This window comes from Mesoplodon mirus (genome assembly GCF_964341445.2).
Source record: "Mesoplodon mirus genome assembly, chromosome: 4".
In the NCBI taxonomy this organism is placed as follows: Eukaryota; Metazoa; Chordata; class Mammalia; order Artiodactyla; family Ziphiidae; genus Mesoplodon; species Mesoplodon mirus.
The window spans coordinates 186,340,899-186,358,154 of NC_138979.1; the positions used below are offsets into that span (position 1 = coordinate 186,340,899).

The following is a 17,256-nucleotide window of genomic DNA, read 5'->3' on the forward strand; positions in this document are numbered from 1 at the left end:
ACATTTTGAGGAACTGCCAGAATGCTTTTCACGGTGACTGCACCATTTCACATTCCCACCAGCAGGGCGTGAGGTTCCAGTTTCCACACATGCTCACCAACACTTGTGATTGTCTACCTTCTGGGTGTGGGATCTCACTATGGTTTTTTTTTTTTTTTTTTTCCGTACGCGGGCCTCTCACCGTCGTGGCCTCTCCCGTTGCGGAGCACAGGCTCCGGACGCGCAGGCTCAGCGGCCATGGCTCACGGGCCCAGCCGCTCCGCAGCACGTGGGATCCTCCCGGACCGGGGCACGAACCCGTGTCCCCTGCATCGGCAGGCGGACTCTCAACCACTGTGCCCCCAGGGAAGCCCCTCACTGTGGTTTTGACTTGCATTCCTCTCATGACTAATAGTGGTGAGCATGTTTGGATGTGTTTCTTGGCCATTTACGTAGTTTCTTTGGAGAAATGTCTCTTCAGGTCGTCTGCCCCATGTTAAATTTTTAAAAATTTTTATTGAAGTATCGTTGATTTACACTGTTGTGTTAGTTTCTGGTGTACAGCAAAGTGATTCAGATATATATGTATATATATTACTTTTCATATTCTTTTCCATTATGGTTTATTACAGGATATTATAGTTCCCTGTGCTGTACAGAAGGACCTTGTTGTTTATGTTTTTCTTGTTGTTGTTGTTGTCTGAGGTTTACTGAAGATATTACAGCAAAGCAGGAAGAGTCAAATGGCTCCACACAGCACTTTGAAATTCACCCCAGCTGGAGGCTGAGTGACCTGCAGGTTGGACAGACTGCCAAAGTCCAACGGCTTCAGCATTTCCTTAGTGTCAGGATCTACTTCAGTGATCTCCTGATCCAGGGCTGAGACCTCAGGCACGTAATTACCTCTTCTCTCTCTCTCCTCCTGCAGCTTGATGGAGATACCTCTCACTGGGCCCCTCTGAAGCTGCTTCATCAGACATAGCCTGCTATCTTGTTGTGTGATATACCTCGCACACGTGCTTGTTGGTGCGGAAGTCGCTGCCCAGATGAGTGTAGTACTTCTCAATGATGACCCGGGCCGCCTTCTTCACAGTTTTGGTGCAAACGTGGCTCATGTTGGCAGGTCCTTGGTAAAAGAGTGTTTATTTTATATACAGTAGTTTGTATCTGTTAATCCCAAACTCCTAATTTATCCCTCCCCCGCTTTCCCCTTTGGTATCCATACGTTTGTTTTCTAAGTCTGTGAGTCTGTTTCTGTTTTCTGAATAAGTTCATTTGTATCATATTTTAGATTCCGCATATAAGTGATATCATATGGTATTTGTTGTTCTCTGTCTGACTGACTTCACTTAATACGATAATCTCCAGGTCCATCCGTGTTGCTGCAAGTGGCATTATTCCATTCTGTTTTATGGCTGAGTAGTATTCCATCGTATATATGTACCACATCTTCTTTATCCATTCGTCTGTTGATGAACATTTAGGTTGCTTCCATGTCCTGGCTACTGTGAATAATGCTGCTGTGAATATTGGGGTGCATGTATCTTTTCGACTTAGAGTTTTCTCCAGATATATGCCCAGGAGTGGGATTGCTGGATCATATGCTCTGCCCAGTTGTTTTAAATTAGACTTTATTGTTTAGGTTCACAACCCGGCTGAGTGGAAGGTAGAGCTTTCCCATATGCCCCTCCACCCCTGTCCATTTGTTAGTGGCACAACACAGCAAGGGACATTTTCTTGCTCTTGTTTCATGTCCATCATGGGCTGGCAGGGTCTCTTTTCCAAGTCTTCTCACTCCAGGGCCCAGGCTGATGGAGCTACACTGATCACTATGGCAGGGGGAAGAGGAGGAGGAACTGCTAAGTCACCCACGGACTCATAAAGCTTCCACTCAGAGAGAATGCATGTCACTTCCACTTGCATCTCAGTGGCAAAGTGAGCCACCCAGCCATGCCTACCTCCAAGGAGATGTGCAGTCTTCCCATGGGCGTGGAAGGAGAGGATTCAAATCTCTGTGAACAGCTCTAATGACTCATCACAGTTAAATACGGTTCTTTCCTGCAGGACTTCTCAGTGCCTTTACTGTACTATTGCTCACTGTCCCTCTCTGGAGGGAGTGGGATGCAGCAGGCAGAGTAGGCCAGATTTACTCACCTGGGGAACCCTATTCTCCCAGAGCATCTCATGGGGTGAGTGTTCCCTGGAATCCCCTTTGGGAACCACTGCCACTTCCTAGAGCAGAGGTGGGCAGACTTTTTGGAAAGCATCAGATAGAAAATAGTTTAGGCTTGGCAGGCCCTGTGAACCAACTAGTCAACGCCGCTGTTGTAGTGAAAAGCAGCCACAGGTATTATGTAAACAAGTGGGTGTGGCTGTGTTCCTATAAAATGTTATTTATAGACACTGAACCTGGAATTTCATATAACTTTCTGTGTCACACACAGTATAGTCTTTTTCTTTTGATTTTTTTCAACCGTTTAAAAAAGTAAAAGCATTCTCAGCTCATGGGCTGTACAAAAACCAGTGGTGGGCTAGATGGGGCCCGTAGATGGTAGTTTGCTCACTCCTATCCTAGAGGATAAAGCCCGACACCTTCACCTGGCATTCAAGCTCCCTCACGTTCCCAGGCCTCGTCTGCCATCACATCTCCATGCAGAACCTGGGCTTGGGAAATGGTGGGTTGTTTTCCAGGAAAAAATCATATTCTTTCACTCCTGGGGGCCTTTGCACAGGCTGTTCCTCCTGCTGGGAGGGTCCTTCCGGCTATTCTCGGTTTGGGAACTCTTGGCCCCGGGTAGAATCAGGAGCTGCCATCCCTGTTGGCTCCTTCACTCCCAAGATGCCATTGCCTCCTTGTATTCTGATTTTTCATAGACATATTTGCTTCCCCAACTAGGCCCTGAGCTTCTGGAGGGTGGGGACCTTGTCCTCCTGAATTCTGATCTCCAGGACCACAGGAGGGAGAGCTGGCATGGAGTAAGGGCTGCTGAGGAGGGAAGGAAATGGGACCAGGTTGGTGGGGGGAGCTCCACGTGGGGATCCCCACCCCAGCAAAGGTGCCGAGGTGGGGGTGAGTTTGGGACCTGGAGGAACCTGAAGACCAGTCTGCTGCAGCTGGGTGGGGGGCGACAAGGGACACATGTGGGGCTTTAGGGTGATGCTAGGGAGGTAGGCTTGGTGCGCTCAGCGGTGGGAGTCATGGAAGGTTCTTTAGCAGAGGAGTGGCTTGATGAAATTGATGTTTGGGGTGACCTAGCTCCCACCTCGGTCCTGGCCAGTTCCAGCCCCTCTGGCCATTCTCCGCGGCCCCGGATCCTGGTGGAGTCTGTGAGCTGAGCTTGCGTCCATCTGTCTGTGATTGAGAATAGGGGGCCCTTCCCAGCTTTTGAGGCTCCCTCTTGACACTTCTCAGAGGTGTCCAGATGAGAGTCCTGAACCAGCAGTCAGAAGGCCCGTGTTCCAGGTGTGGTTCTACCCACCCAGCTTCCTGTGGGGTCTGGAACAAGTCACTTGCTCTCCCAGGGCCTCATTTTGCACATCTGTCAAATAGGAGCAATAAGCCCTGTGCTGGAGGCCTCCTGGGGTTGCTGCAAGGGTCAACTAAAGCCTGATCTCAAGGGGACTGGGACCGGGACAGAGCTGACCTTGATGCGGGAACGTGTTGCTGTGTCCCTAGCAGCCGGCATGGCAGAACACTCAAGATGTGTGGAGCTAACCTGAAGAGGGAAGGAGGCTGATGGGAATTGCCTGGCAGTCCGGTGGTTAAGACCCAGCACCTTCAGTCCTGGGGCCCGGGTTCAACCTCTGGTCAAGGAACTAAGGTCCTACAAGCCGTGTGGCATGGCCAGAGGATGAAAGAGGCTGAGAGTGGGCTTGAGTGAGAGGGGCTCAGGTCTCTGAGATTGTTCAGAAAGAACCGCTTAGACCTCACTGGCACTGGCACGTGGCACGTGGGCCCTGCGCTCTAGGATGGGGGCAGTGCAGCTTCCTGCAGCAGGTAGCATCTGGACCTGAACCTGAGGCAAAAGCCCTCTCGTTTTACAGATGGGGAAACTGAGGCCAGAGAGGCCCAGGGTGGGCTCAGGGGCCCTTGGGCTGCCAGAGGTGGAGCCAGTCCTAGTCCAGGTTCAAGGCCTCACTGGCCTCTGCCCTGGTCCATGTGCAGTGCCCAGAGAGTCTTGGCCACTGTGCCCTCTCCCCGGGAGACACAGATGCCAGGATGTGTGGGGAGTCAGCGCCGCTAATTAGTCCATCATTTCTGGCATCTCACACAGCCTTGGGGAAGTGGAGAATGTCATTGTCAAAGTATTTTTGAATATTTGCCTTCTCAGCAAGAAGATGCTGTGAGAACACTGCGTCTTGAATACGAGTGGATACTAACAAAAATAACAAGCACGGAGAGCTGGAAGGATCGGGGAGCTCCGGAGAGAGGCCTGGAGGAAACCCTGGAGCTGCCGGTCACAGCTGCATCACTCTGCCCCTCTGGGCCCTGTGTCCTCACCCTAAAACGGTTCATTCATTTGTCAGATGTTCATGGAAGCCCACCGTGTGCCATGCACTGCTCTAGCTTCTGGAGAAACAAGAGTGAACAAAGCACACAGAAATCCTTGTCCTCAAGAGGTTGCCATCCTAAGGGGGAGACAGACAGTACAAATCCGTAAAATATGCGAGCTGGTGACACGTGCAAACGAAAAAGGGTGTTGGGTGGAGGGTGGCCTGTTTCAAAAGAGTGGTCAGACCTGAAGGAGATGAGGAGTGAGCCGAGGGGGTCTTTAGGTGAAGAGCATTCCTGGCACAGAGAACAGCAGGTGCAAAGGGCCTGAGGTCTGGGTGTGCTTGGTTTGTTCGAGGATCAGCAGGAAGGGTAGTGGGGCTAGAGCCAGTTGGTGACACAGAGGAGGCCAGATGACAAGACAGGGTCCAAGAGGTCACAGGGGGCCTGCTTGGGTAGGGCCTTAGGAACCACTGGAAAGCCTTTGTTTCCTTTCCAAGTAAGATGGGAGCCAGTGGAGGGTTTAAGGCAGGGGAATAATGTGATCTGGTTTCTGTTTTGTTTTGTTTTGTTTTGTTTGCGGTATGCGGGCCTCTCACTGCTGTGGCCTCTCCTGTTGCGGAGCACAGGCTCCGGACGTGCAGGCTCAGCAGTCATGGCTCACGGGTCCAGCCGCTCCGCGGCATGTGGGATCTTCATGGACCGGGGCACGAACCCATGTCCCTTGCATCAGCAGGCGGACTCTCAACCACTGCGCCACCAGGGAAGCCCTGGTTTCTGTTTTTTTTTAATTTTTTTAAAGTATCTTTAAAAAATTATTTTATTTATTTATTTTTGGCTGTGTTGGGTCTTCGTTGCTGCGTGCGGGCTTTCTCTAGTTGCGGCGAGCGGGAGCTACTCTTCGCTGTGGTGCGCGGGCTTCTTATTGCAGTGGTTTCTCTTGTTGCAGAGCATGGGCTCTAGGCGCGTGGGCTCAGTAGTTGTGGCGCGTGGGCTCAGTAGTTGTGGCTCATGGGCTCTGAAGCGCAGGCTCAGTAGTTGTGGCTTGCGGCCTTCAGTAGTTGTGGCTCATGGGCTCTGAAGCACAGGCTCAGTAGTTGTGGTGCACGGGCTTAGTTGCTCCACGGCATGTGGGATCTTAGTTCCCCGACCAGGGATCAAACCCGTGCCTCCTGCCTTGGGAGTGCGGAGTCTTAACCACTGGACTGCCAGGGAAGTCCTGGGCTCCAACTTTGGTCCCTCAGTTCTCCTGTGTGTGTGTGTGAAAATACACATAACATAAAATGTATCACTTTTGCCATTTTGGCTTGTATAGCTGAGCGGTTGTTAAGTACATTCGCCGTGTTGTGCAACCGTCTCTAGTATCTGTTGCAGAACCGACAGGAAACCCCGTCCCCATAAAGAGCCACTCCTGTTCCCTCCTCCCCCAGCACCTGACAACCCAAATCTGCTGTCTCTATGGACTATTCTGTATTTCATAGAAATGGAATCAGGCACCGCGTGACCTTTGGGGGCCGGTTTCTTTCGCTTAGCATGTTGTTTTCAGGCTCATCCACTTTGTGGCTGGGTCCATACACAGTTCATCCCTTTCTTTGGCTGGGTCCCTCCATCCTTGGCCAGCTCTGAGAACTTGAGTTGCACAGTCTGCCACCCTACATCGTCGGGTTGCCAGGAGGACCCTTAAATACACCAGGAAGTAGTGAGCCCACTTCCCACTGGGCAGAGGGGGCGGGCCTGGTGCCCACAGTGTGGACGGGAAGGCTTTGGGGGTTTGCATAGTCTGGGGTGACTCCTCAGATTTCTCCACAGCTGGATTTGGTACCAGCTCTATCTGGTGGGTGAAGTCAGTGACCACTCTGCCATCTGATTTTCAGCTTCCAAGATTTTGCTGTTGTTTTTGTCCCTTCGTTTTCATTTTGGTGGGGTTTGGTGAACAAATGGGCTCCACCAACCATCTTTCCATTCCTTCTAAGGATTTCTGAGATTTTTGAAGCAGCCCTTGGGGACAGGCTTCAGCGCTCCTCAGAGCGGAAGCAGGGGCACGGAGGCTGAATGTGCGGAGGCCACGTCCGGGAGACGGAGCAGGGCTGGCCCAGGTCTGCCTGATTCCTCCACTGGCTCTGCAAATGGCAGGCATTTGCTAAAAGGGCCCTGATGTTATTCGTGTTGTGCCCCCACCTAAAAGGATGCCATCCTCTTGGGCCACTCATCAGAACCCCTCACCTTTACGGAGGCCCACGTGTTCTAGGCCAGTGAGGGGACGGACGCCGGCAAGACAGATGTTGGGGGAATTCCCTGGCGGTCAAGTGGTTGGGACTCCGCGCTCTCACTGCTGAGGGCCCGGGTTCCATCCCTGGTTGGAGAACTAAGATCCCACAAGCCGCGTGGCATGGCTGGAAAAAAAATAATAATAAAAAAAATTAAGAAAAAAAAAAGACATGCTCAGGCCGTAGGGAGGAAGGCTGGTGAGACGGTGGGAAGACCGAGGAGGGGCTTTGGCTGAGCCCTGCCCTCGGGCCACGGCAGTCCTTGTCGCAAGCGGCCAGGTGGCCTTCACCGGGCCCCCCCCTCGCCTCCATCATGCGTGCGCACCGTGAGGGGGACCCTGAGGTGTATTTTCCTCTAGGCCAGAAACCAGCCAGGGCTGGAGTGCGCTGTGAGCAGGATAGACAGACATGTCCCGGTGCCAAGGTGGAGTCTATTGGGTGAGCAACAGCAAACAAGAAGAAAGGGCCACAACTGTCATTGAGATAAGGCTGAGAGGGCGCTGCGGGGGGAGGCCGGGGGGCGCTGCAGGGGGAGGCCAGGGGGCGCTGGAGGTGGGAAGGCTCTCCGAGCAGGTGATGGCTGAGTCAGGTGGGGAGAGGTGCTCCAGGCCAGGAACAGCCTGTGCAAAGTCCCCGAGGAGGTGAGGCAGAGGCTGGGAGTGGAAGGCGAGGAGGGAGACGCGTCCCTGGAGGCCTGGATCCCTCTGAGGGGGCTTTGAATTTTATCCTCAGCAGGAAGCCCCGTGGGTTGTGAGCCGGGAAGGGCAGGATCCAGTCCACGCTTCAAGGATATGCTTGGCTGTTCTGGGGCGAAGGGATGGTGTCCGACATTCAAGCACGGAGGGGAGGAGGAACAGCCCAGTTACCCCCCACCCTGCCCAGGAGAAGGCCCCCTGCAGCTCCTGTGGCGGTGACCTGGCTCCAGGATTACGTGCTCCCACGCCAACTACCAGGGCCATCTGTCTCCCCTGTCTGTGTGTCTGTCTGTCTCAGGGGGGCTTTAGCAGGTTTGCCTGTTTCGGACACAGCATCCTGTGGGGTGAAGGGAGGAGGGGGTCCTACTCCCACTGTCGCTCTTACTCCCACTGTCGCTCTTGCAGATAAGGGGTGGCTCCTCGGACAGGAAACCACATGCTGGAAGGCAGGTTCTAGATGAGAGAAGGAGCACTCCTCTCTCTGAGGGTCTGAATGTGTGAGTGCAGCCATGCGGCAGCCTGAAAGCCGGCATCTGCCAGCCACGGGGCTACCTGGGAAGCCAGTGCTATGCTCAGCATTTACTGCCCAGCGATGTTTACGCTCTGACTCAGGTCTTGTTTAAATGTCCCAGCCTGACCCCACGACAGTCAGCAGTGGTGATTTAATGAGCCCTGCTGTGCGTGAGGCTCACAGACCACAGAGTAGCCTCATGGCGCTTACTTTCTAGAGGGAGAGAAAGACAGTGCCACACACAGACCATTATAATTGTGATCGGTCCCAGGAAGGAGGATCTCAGGGACCTGGGCTGAGACAGGGAAGTCAGAAGGGCTCCCTGGAGGAGGTGACCTGTGAGCTGAGACGTGAAGGAGAGGACCACGTGGCCTGGTGGGAGCAGCATGCCTGGGGCAACCCCGGGAAGGGAGGGGTCCCCAAAGTGTGGAAACTTGAGACAGACCTAGGGCTGGAGGGCCGCTGGGCTCTAGCGAGGAGACCTCTCTCAGCCACCTGTAGGCCTGGGGCTAAGCGCTGTCTCAGCTGGTCCTCTCACAAGCCTGTAGCCCCTTGAGGGGGTCACCCTCGGAGGCCCCACACTTATCCCAGGCCTGTGGCCATCTCCCAAATTCTGTTGGGGAGGGCTCTTAGATAAAGAGTGAAACATTCCTAAAGGTACTTAAAGAAAGAGCGGTGCGGGGGTGGGGAACTGGGCAGGAAGGACCTGGGCCTGATACTTCCACTCCCAAGTCCCACCCTGAAGACAGGCTGTGGCTTGGCCTCTGACTCTCATTGTAACGTGGAGGTCGAGGCTGCAAGACGACTTGGGGCTGCCATAATGCACAACGGGGACCTGACCGAGCAGGGACCTGTGAGACAGGAGCCTCAGGTGGCCTCCCTGTGGTCACCATTGCTGGCCCTGGCATCGGGGCAAAGTCAGAACTTCATCCGCAGCACCCGAGGAGGCCGGTGTGGAGAGCCGGACCTGAGATCTCCAGGCCCAGCAGGGAGGCTTTAATGAAAACAGTTTTATTGAAACAGAATTCATATACCATACAATGTACCCACTTAAAGTGTGTAATTCAATGGTTTTTAGTATATTCACAGAGTTGTACAACCAGCACTACCGTCAATTTTAGGACATTTCCTCACATCAAAAAGAAACCCCATTCCCATCAGCAGCCACTGCCTAGTGCCCTCCTCTCCCAGACCCTGGCTGCCCAAAATTTTCTTTCTGTCTCTATTCATTTGCCAACTCCGGACACTTTTTTTTTTTGCGATACGTGGGCCTCTCACTGTTGTGGCCTCTCCAGTTGTGGAGCCCAGGCTCCGGACGCGCAGGCTCAGCGGCCATGGCTCACGGGCCCAGCCGCTCTGCGGCATGTGGGACCTTCCCGGACCGGGGCACGAACCCGTGTCCCCTGCATCGGCAGGCGGACTCTCAACCACTGCGCCACCAGGGAAGCCCTGGACATTTTATATCAATGGAATCATATAGTATGTGCTCTTTTGTGACTGGCTTCTTTCATTTAACATAATGTTTTCAAGGCTTATCCATGTTGTAGCACATGTCAGTATTCTTTTCCTTTTTATGGTTGAATAATATTCCATCTTATGAGGGAACTCCCTGGCTGTCCAGTGGTTAGGACTCTGCGCTTCTACCGCAGGGGGCACAGGTTTGATCCCTGGTTGGGGAACTAAGATCCTGCAAGCCGCGACACGGCCAAAAAAATAAATTAATTAAAAAATGAAGTTAAAAAAATATTCCATCTTATGGATAGACCACATTTTGTTTATCCATTCATCAGTTGATGGACATTAAGTTTTTTCCACTTTTTGGCTATTGTGAGTAACACCACTATGAGCATTTGTGCACAAGTTTTTTTTTGTTTGTTGTTTGTTTGTTTTTTGCTTGTTTGTTTGGTTTTTTTTTGCTGTACGTGGGCCTCTCACTGTTGTGGCCTCTCCCGTTGCGGAGCACAGGCTCCGGACGCGCAGGCTCAGCGGCCATGGCTCATGGGCCCAGCCACTCCGCGGCATGTGGGATCTTCCCAGATCGGGGCACGAACCCGTGTCCCCTCCATCGGCAGGCAGACCCCCAACCACTGCGCCACCAGGGAAGCCCTGTGCACAAGTTTTTGTGTGGGTATATGTTTTCATTCTTTTGGTTACATATCTAAAAGTTGGATTGCTGGGTCATATAGTTACTATATTTTTAACTTTTTGAGGAACTGCCAGACTGTTTTTCAAAGCAGCTGCATCATTTCACACCAGCAGTGTATGAAGGTTTCAACGTTTCCACATCCTCCCCAATACTTGTTATTACCACTCTTTTTTATTATAGTTATCATAGTGGGCTAGGATACCTAGTGGTATCTCACTGTAGTTTTGATATTCATTTACCTGGTGGCTAATGTTGGGCAACTTTTCATGTGCTTATTAGCAATTTGTATACTTTCTTTGGAGAAATGTTTATTCAGATACTTTACCCATTTTATTCATCTTTTATTATTGAGTTGTGAGAATTCTTTACATGTTCTAGTCCTTTACCAGGCATGTTTTGCAAATATTGTCTCCCACTGTGTGGACTGTTTTTAACTTTACTGATGGTATCATTTGCAAAAAAAAAAAAAAAAAAAAAAAACCAAATTAAAATTTTGATGAAGTCCAATTTATCTACTTTTTTCCTTTTGTTCCTTATGCTCTTGAAATTGTATTTAAGAAGGCTTTGCCTACTCGAGGTCACTCCTTGCGAAGTGAAGGTTTACTCCTGTGTTTTCTCCTAAGAGTTTTATAGTTTTAGCTCTTACAGTTAGGCATACAATCCATTCTGAGTTTTTTTCTTTGGTTATTAACACATTAACTAACAAGATCTGGCCGCAGGTCTAATATCTTCTGTAATTTTGGAGACGACTGTACACACTGTTCTGAGATCTCTCCCAACATGTCCTGTGATGAGACAGTGTCATGATTTCTAGGGGTGCCATCGTCCCAGCCATTGCTAATACCACCTACATTCATAAGTGAAGAAAATACTAGATTTCAGTTAAAGTTTAATTTAAATAAACCTGTAACTACCCTCCCAGGTTCATGGTACCCCTGAAATCTATCCACAGACTGCAGGTTAAGAACTCCTAGGATGGGACCTCCCTGGTGGCGCAGTGGTGAAGTATCCACTTGCCAGTGCAGGGGACACGGATTTGAGCCCTGGTCGCGGAAGATCCCACATGCCGCAGAGCAACTAAGTCTGCGAGCCCCAACTACTGAAGCCCACGCACCTAGAGCCCAAGCTCCACAACAAGAGAAGCCACCATGATGAGAAGCCCGCACACCGCAATGAAGACCCAATGCAGCCAAAAAAAAAAAAAAAAAAAAGTAAAAAGAAAAAGAACTCCTAGGATGGCTAAAATTCCTGCCCAGTCTCAGTTTCTGAAGAGCCTTGGGGGGGAAATGAACCCTCCCAGGACTGGCTTCTGGCTGTTTTCCTGCCAGCCCACGCCCTGCCTTCTGCCTGGTCCAGCTTTGGGGAAGCTATTCCTTGCCTGGCAGAATTTTCTAACAAGCCATCTAACAATAATACTAAAACAAACAAAAAAAAGCAGCAATAAGAATTATAAACACTACGTGTAGAATCAGACAAGGCATTCTGCCCACATCCTCATCCCTGGTCCTCCCAACATTCTTAGGTCTCTGGTAAGGCCCGCGGCCACACGGCTACGTGGCTGAGGCCTGCCGATGAGTGGGGTCCCACGGTTCAGGCGGAAACTTCACCTCGAGGTGCCTCAGTTACCCTACCTACAAGGCCCGGATGAGCCGGTCATAACCATGTACACCCAGTGGGAGTACTGGGTGGATTAAAAGCGCTGACGATTTCTACACAGAGAGCACAACCAGGCACAGTTACACCCTGAAGATATTAGCTATTATCTTTAAGCCTTTCACAGGGGACAGGAAGGTGCTATTTCTCTGCCAGCGTCTGCTTTCTCTCGTTCTGCACAGGATTAATGCCTAATTATTCGTAACATCCAGGATTCTTTGAGTTGTAACAGAAAGTCCAATCGCTCTATTTAAAAAGCCAGGATTTCAGGCCTGGCTTATGCGGTTTGGACAGTGGGGAGAGGTCAAAAGATCCTATCAGGACTCAACCGGCCTTTTTCCACAGACTGGTGGGGTAAGGGCTCCCTGGAACAGGCCCTGCACTGGGGTGGGCAAGCGAGCCCCCGGGGCACAAACGCCTCCTCCAGCTTCCAGCCCCGGTGCGGCCTGTCCTGCCTGCCCCATCCCCGGCCCTGCTTTGGAGGTTCTAGGCTTTAGATCCCTAGGTCCTGATTTCAGAGAGAGAGAGAGAGAGATCCCTTCCTTCCTGAGAGTTCCAGGAAAAAGTTCCAGAAAGACCCTTGATTGGCCTGGCTAGGTCATGTGCCCTTGCGGGGCCAATCACTGTAGCCAGAGGTCTGGGGTGCTCTGATTGGCCAGGCCTGGGTCACGTGCCGGTTAGAGATGGGGAAGCCCCAAGCTAACCACCGGGAGGAGGATGTTGCGGATGAGTAGACACTTGGGAGCTGCTGGGCTGACAAAACCAAAGGTCCCCCTTATAGGGCATATTTCATGTTGTCTTGGTCAGACCTCACCTGTGCCAGGAACCTTCCCCCCACTAGGACTGGCTCCTGCCCTGTGCACCCACGGCAGCCTGTGTTCCCTTTCATTATTTCTCACTCTGCAGTTAATGAGTGCCTGCTATGCATCAGGCACAGAGAAGGGGGCCCAGGAGGAACCCCAACGACTATAGGTTGGAAGGAGAGGGTGGAAGCTGCACAGGGGACTGACTGAGGGGGAGCGGTCTGTGAAGTAGGAGGGGAACCAAGGTCCAGACAAGAGAGGGAATTTCCAGAGGGAGGAGTGGCGGACTCAGGCGTCTCAGGTGCTGCTGAGAAGGGCAGTGTTCCAGGAAGTCCAGGAAGTGACCGCTGGATCGGGCAGCTGGGAGCTTGTGGGTGACCTTAGCAATAGGTAGGAGTAGGCACACAGCCCTGCTGGGGTGGGGTGAGGAGAGACTGGGAAGGAGGGAGTGGGGAAGGCACGTATGGACACGTCTTTGGAGTTTTCTGTCTTCTGTCGTGGGAGTAGAGAAATGGGGAGGAGGCGGAAAGGGGCTTGGGAGCAAGGGAGAGTTTTTCCCCCTTTTTTGGGAAAATGCTAGCCAAGGGGAAAGAGAGAGAGAGGCTGATGGTACAGGAGAGCAGCAAGGGGAGGGCAGCTGGAGGTGGGTGCCTGAGATCAAGATTGGGGTGGGAGAGACTGAGGGGGAGGGGGGTGCCAGGCAGGCAGATGTGTCAGTTTGGGGACTGGAAGATGAGAGCCCATCTGATGGATTCAGTTTTTCCCACTGAAGAATGAGGTGAGGTCACTGGCTGGGAGTGAGGGCAGAAGGGGCTGTGGGGAGTGTGAGGAGAGGAGAGAAGGTGTGAACTCTTAGACTCAGAGGGTGGGAGAGTGTCACCGAAAAACATGGTGGGGCTGCTGACTCGATGGAGTGCCAGTTTGAAGTTCTGAGGTCACAAATTCCCAATCAGAAGGGTTGTGTGTGGGCCACCTTCCCCCACCCCAAACAATAGGCAGGGGCAGGAAAGGGGGTTTCCTTCAGGTTGAGGGGTTCCCTATGGTGGAAGAAGAGGGGCTGGAGAGATGGAATCTGTAAAAAATCCACCAGGCCAGGAGGTAGTTACTATTATCTGTGTTTTACAGACAAGGAAGCTGAGAGGGTCAAGGCCAGTATGGCATGTGTGGCTTTGGCGTCAAAATAGAACGGGGCCTGGCACATGTTAGGTGTTAATATTTGTTGAAAAGAGTGAATGGCTGGAAGGTCCAGTGATGCACCCATTGTTATAACCCAGCCAGGAAGTAGCTCCAACCTTGGGGTTTGGTAGGTGGTGCTGGTGACCCCATGTGCTGTGCCATTCCTGCTGCTCTAAAAAATGACTCAATATCACCTTTGTGCCCTTGTAGGCTAATCTATCCAGAGTCTTGTGGTATAACTTCATAGACACTAAGCGAGCAGGGCAGAGTGCTTTTAACCTCATTCCTCGCACAGTGCTCACCTCTAGATGAGTCACAGCCCTCGGCCAGGTGGTTCAGCCCAGGGAATGCCACCTCTGGTTCCTAACCCTTGGCTTTGCTGTCTGCATCCTACCCAGGCCAGCTGTTGGGGAGCATCCCGGGGCACACACCTGCGCTACCTGGGCTGTCCTAGGAGATGAGCGTCCTTTTAAGGGGAATCCAGGAGCGACCCTGAACTTGGCGGGGGCAGTTCTCCTCCATGGGGAGGGCTCCCAGCGCTTTTTCTTACAGTTCATTCAGGAAGAATTGAACATGGTCACTTCACTGAAGTAATAATGATGGCTTATGCTGCAAAAAACGTGGAGAACATCCTGTTTATTTATTCAGGCTTTAAAACCATAAAACTTCAGATTTCTCCCTGTAGCTATTTATAACCAGAGCTGGTGTAAACTGTCCCCATATTAAGCTCAGGTTTGAAGTAACTTAAAAGAAAAATAGCCACCCGCTGCATTAAAAAAAAAAAAAAAATATATATATATATATACATTTCATTTATAGACCTTCTCTCGCCTCCTGATTATTCCTGATTATGTACGAAGAGCGTGTTGTTTGGGGCGGATCGGTGGGGGTGGGGCAGATACAGACCTCCAGGGGAGTCACACACTCTCCCATCTCTCCCCCCACCCCCAGCTATAAAAGCAGCCCCGTGTCGGCCGGTGGTCACTCTCCGGGGCAAGGATGTTTCGGGCTGGCACGAGCTCTCCCTCACTGGGTGCCCGGGGTGGAGTGGGGGAGGCAGGGCAGGCAGCAGATCCGGAAAAGTGGCTCTTGCCTCGGAGGAAGTTGACCCTCCTCCCCTACCAAAGGCTTGGGATGAAAATAGCTTCTTTCTCTTTACCCTTCCCGGACCCCAGCCCATTTCTGTAAGTCCCCCACCCCATTTTTAAGTGCTCCCCTCCCCCTGTGGCAATTCGGCTCCTTCAGAGCTCTCCAAACGGCCATCCGGGACGGCAGGGACCCCGCGCCCCGACTCTGCGACCCGGCAGGGGCAGAGGCCCCTCTCCTCCGGCCTCGCAGGCGCGGCGCGCCCCGAAACTCGGGCAATCGCGGCGAATTCCAACCTCTCCCCACCAAATTAGCAGAAAGCTCTACTAAACCCCCTGAGCTCCTACACTGCTTTCTTCTACTCCGAGGGTGACTGTCACCTGGGAACCCTGTCCCCTGCACCAGGGTTCCCCCGGCGCTAACCCCCAAATCCCTTGGGAAAGGTGGGGGCGCAATTAGTTTCTTCCAATTAGTTTCCCCTCTTTGTATAGAACCCATTCAAACTGTGAGATGTAATCCTCCGCGCGAGGGGGAAAGTAGTCCCAACCTTGCATTCAATTTCTGTTCTCGTGTCGCGTATATTTTACTTTTTGAAACCGATGGGATCCTCAGTGGAGCCCTTCGGGGAACGTGGGGGCAGAGGCCGCGGGGGGTGCGCGCAGGTGAAGGGGGGCCGGCAGAAGGAGGGGGCGGGGAGGACAGCTAACTCCTCGCTATTGCCTAGAGAGATGGATCATGGGGCGTAGAGAGATTGCAAACCTCAAACCACGTACAGCGGGCGATACGCGTCAACCGAACCTGACCAACGGAAGCCCGGAGCCTCCCCGTCCCCGCTCTCCCGCCCCGGCCCCTTGGACAGACTGGTACGCGGAGCCAATCTGGATGCCGCTCGCCGTCCAAATCCCACAAGAGCCAATGGGAGCACGCCGGGGGCGGAGCCACCCCGCGCCGGGTTGGGCTGCGCGCGGCTTCCCCCGCTCGCCCAGGCCCCGCCCCCCTCCCCTCCCGCTCGCTGCTCCTGGAGTAGTTAGTGCCAGTGAAGTGCGGGCGGCGATGAGAGCGAAAGTTGCGCTCGGCACGGTGCTGGGGGCTTGAAGCGGCTCTGCTCTCCGCCCGCTAGGGCCGCCCCAGCTCCAACTCGCGCCCGCGAGCTCCGGCCGCGCCCGCCCGCCTCCGCGCCCGCTCTCACCCCCTCCCCCGGCCCGGCGCCCCCTCCTCCGGAGCCGCGGGTCCCCGCCACTTTCGCCCGGCCCGGGCACCCGCCGATGCCGGCCATGGTGGAGAAGGGCCCCGAGGTCTCAGGGAAGCGGAGAGGGAGGAACAACGCGGCCAACGCGGCCGCCTCGGCCGCCGCCGCCTCCGCCGCCGCCTCGGCCGCCTCCGCCGCCGCCGCCGCCTCCTCGGCCGCCGCCGCCTCCTCGGCCACCGCCGCCTCCGCCTCGGCCGCCGCCGCCCCCAATAATGGGCAGAATAAAAGTTTGGCGGCGGCGGCGCCCAATGGCAACAGCAGCAGCAACTCCTGGGAGGAAGGCAGCTCGGGCTCGTCCAGCGACGAGGAGCACGGTAAGTGGCAGCCGCCCGCGCCGCCCCCGCCCGCTCGCCCGCTCGCCCGCTCGCCCGCCCGCCCGCTGACCTCCTCTCTGCTTCCCCGCAGGTGGCGGCGGCATGCGGGTCGGACCCCAGTACCAGGCGGTGGTGCCTGACTTCGACCCCGGTGAGTAGCGCCCCGGCCCGGCCGGCCGGCGACCCGAGGGGGCGGACAGCCTCGGACAACTTTCTTTTGGCCTGTGTGGGTCCCGCTGTCCGCGGGGAGACACCCGCGCAAGGGTGTCCTGCCGCCGTGCCTGACCCCGGGGAGGCCCCGGTCGCCGCGGCGGGTCGGATTGGAGGCGGCAGCGCGCTGCCACACCTGGCCACCTGGCCCGGGGGCTCCGGCGTCCCCGGGTCGGCACGAGCCGCGCCGGGGCCGTGCAGGGGCGACCGCGCCGGAGAGTTAGCGTCCTGCGAGCGCCCGGGCTTGGGACGTCCTCGGACCCGTTTCTCCCCGGCGGAGGGTTGCCCCGCATGCCCTTTCCTCGTCCTGCCGGCCCCTGGGCTCCTTCCTGCCCCCGACTCCCCTCCTGTCTTGAGATCTCCCAAAACCAGTTAATAAAAGAAGTGTGCTTACCAGAGGGCGCCTGCCCGGGGAAGAGAGACTGGCTGGTGGCAGTTTGATTTTAGGACCTATTTGTAAATGTGTGTGTATTCCCCCCCCCTTTTTTTTTTTAAGGAACGGGTTGTGAAAGATTAGAACCTTCAGAAGCTTTAGCCTAACAAATGATGTCCGCCTCCAAGAAATCCCTACCCCCTAGCTTGGAACATTTGCTACTCTTGCTGCTCTTCTGTGTGGAAGCAGATTTAAAGTACCAGAAAAATCCAACCAGACAAAGGAATTCGTCAGTGAGATTC

At 53.9% G+C, this 17,256-nt stretch overlaps 2 protein-coding genes across 2 annotated transcripts in view; one reads left to right on the plus strand and one right to left on the minus strand.

Annotated features, from left to right (window-relative positions):
- Positions 1-718: 718 nt before the first annotated feature.
- Positions 719-1,094, minus strand: LOC309802969 (small ribosomal subunit protein eS17-like; the record flags this gene model as incomplete). The annotated part of the gene is made up of 2 exons (XM_082618814.1): positions 719-901; positions 987-1,094. The coding sequence occupies 2 exons, from the start codon at positions 1,092-1,094 to the stop codon at positions 719-721; spliced, it is 291 nt and encodes a 96-aa protein (XP_082474940.1).
- Positions 1,095-15,832: 14,738 nt separating this feature from the next.
- RCOR1 (REST corepressor 1) overlaps positions 15,833-17,256 on the plus strand; it is a 113,667-nt gene continuing 112,243 nt past the window's right edge. The window contains exons 1-2 of the mRNA XM_082617032.1: positions 15,833-16,371; positions 16,463-16,522. Coding sequence (XP_082473158.1) covers positions 16,074-16,371; positions 16,463-16,522 — 358 coding nt within the window. The 5' untranslated portion in view covers positions 15,833-16,073. The remainder of the gene's footprint in view (positions 16,372-16,462; positions 16,523-17,256) is intronic.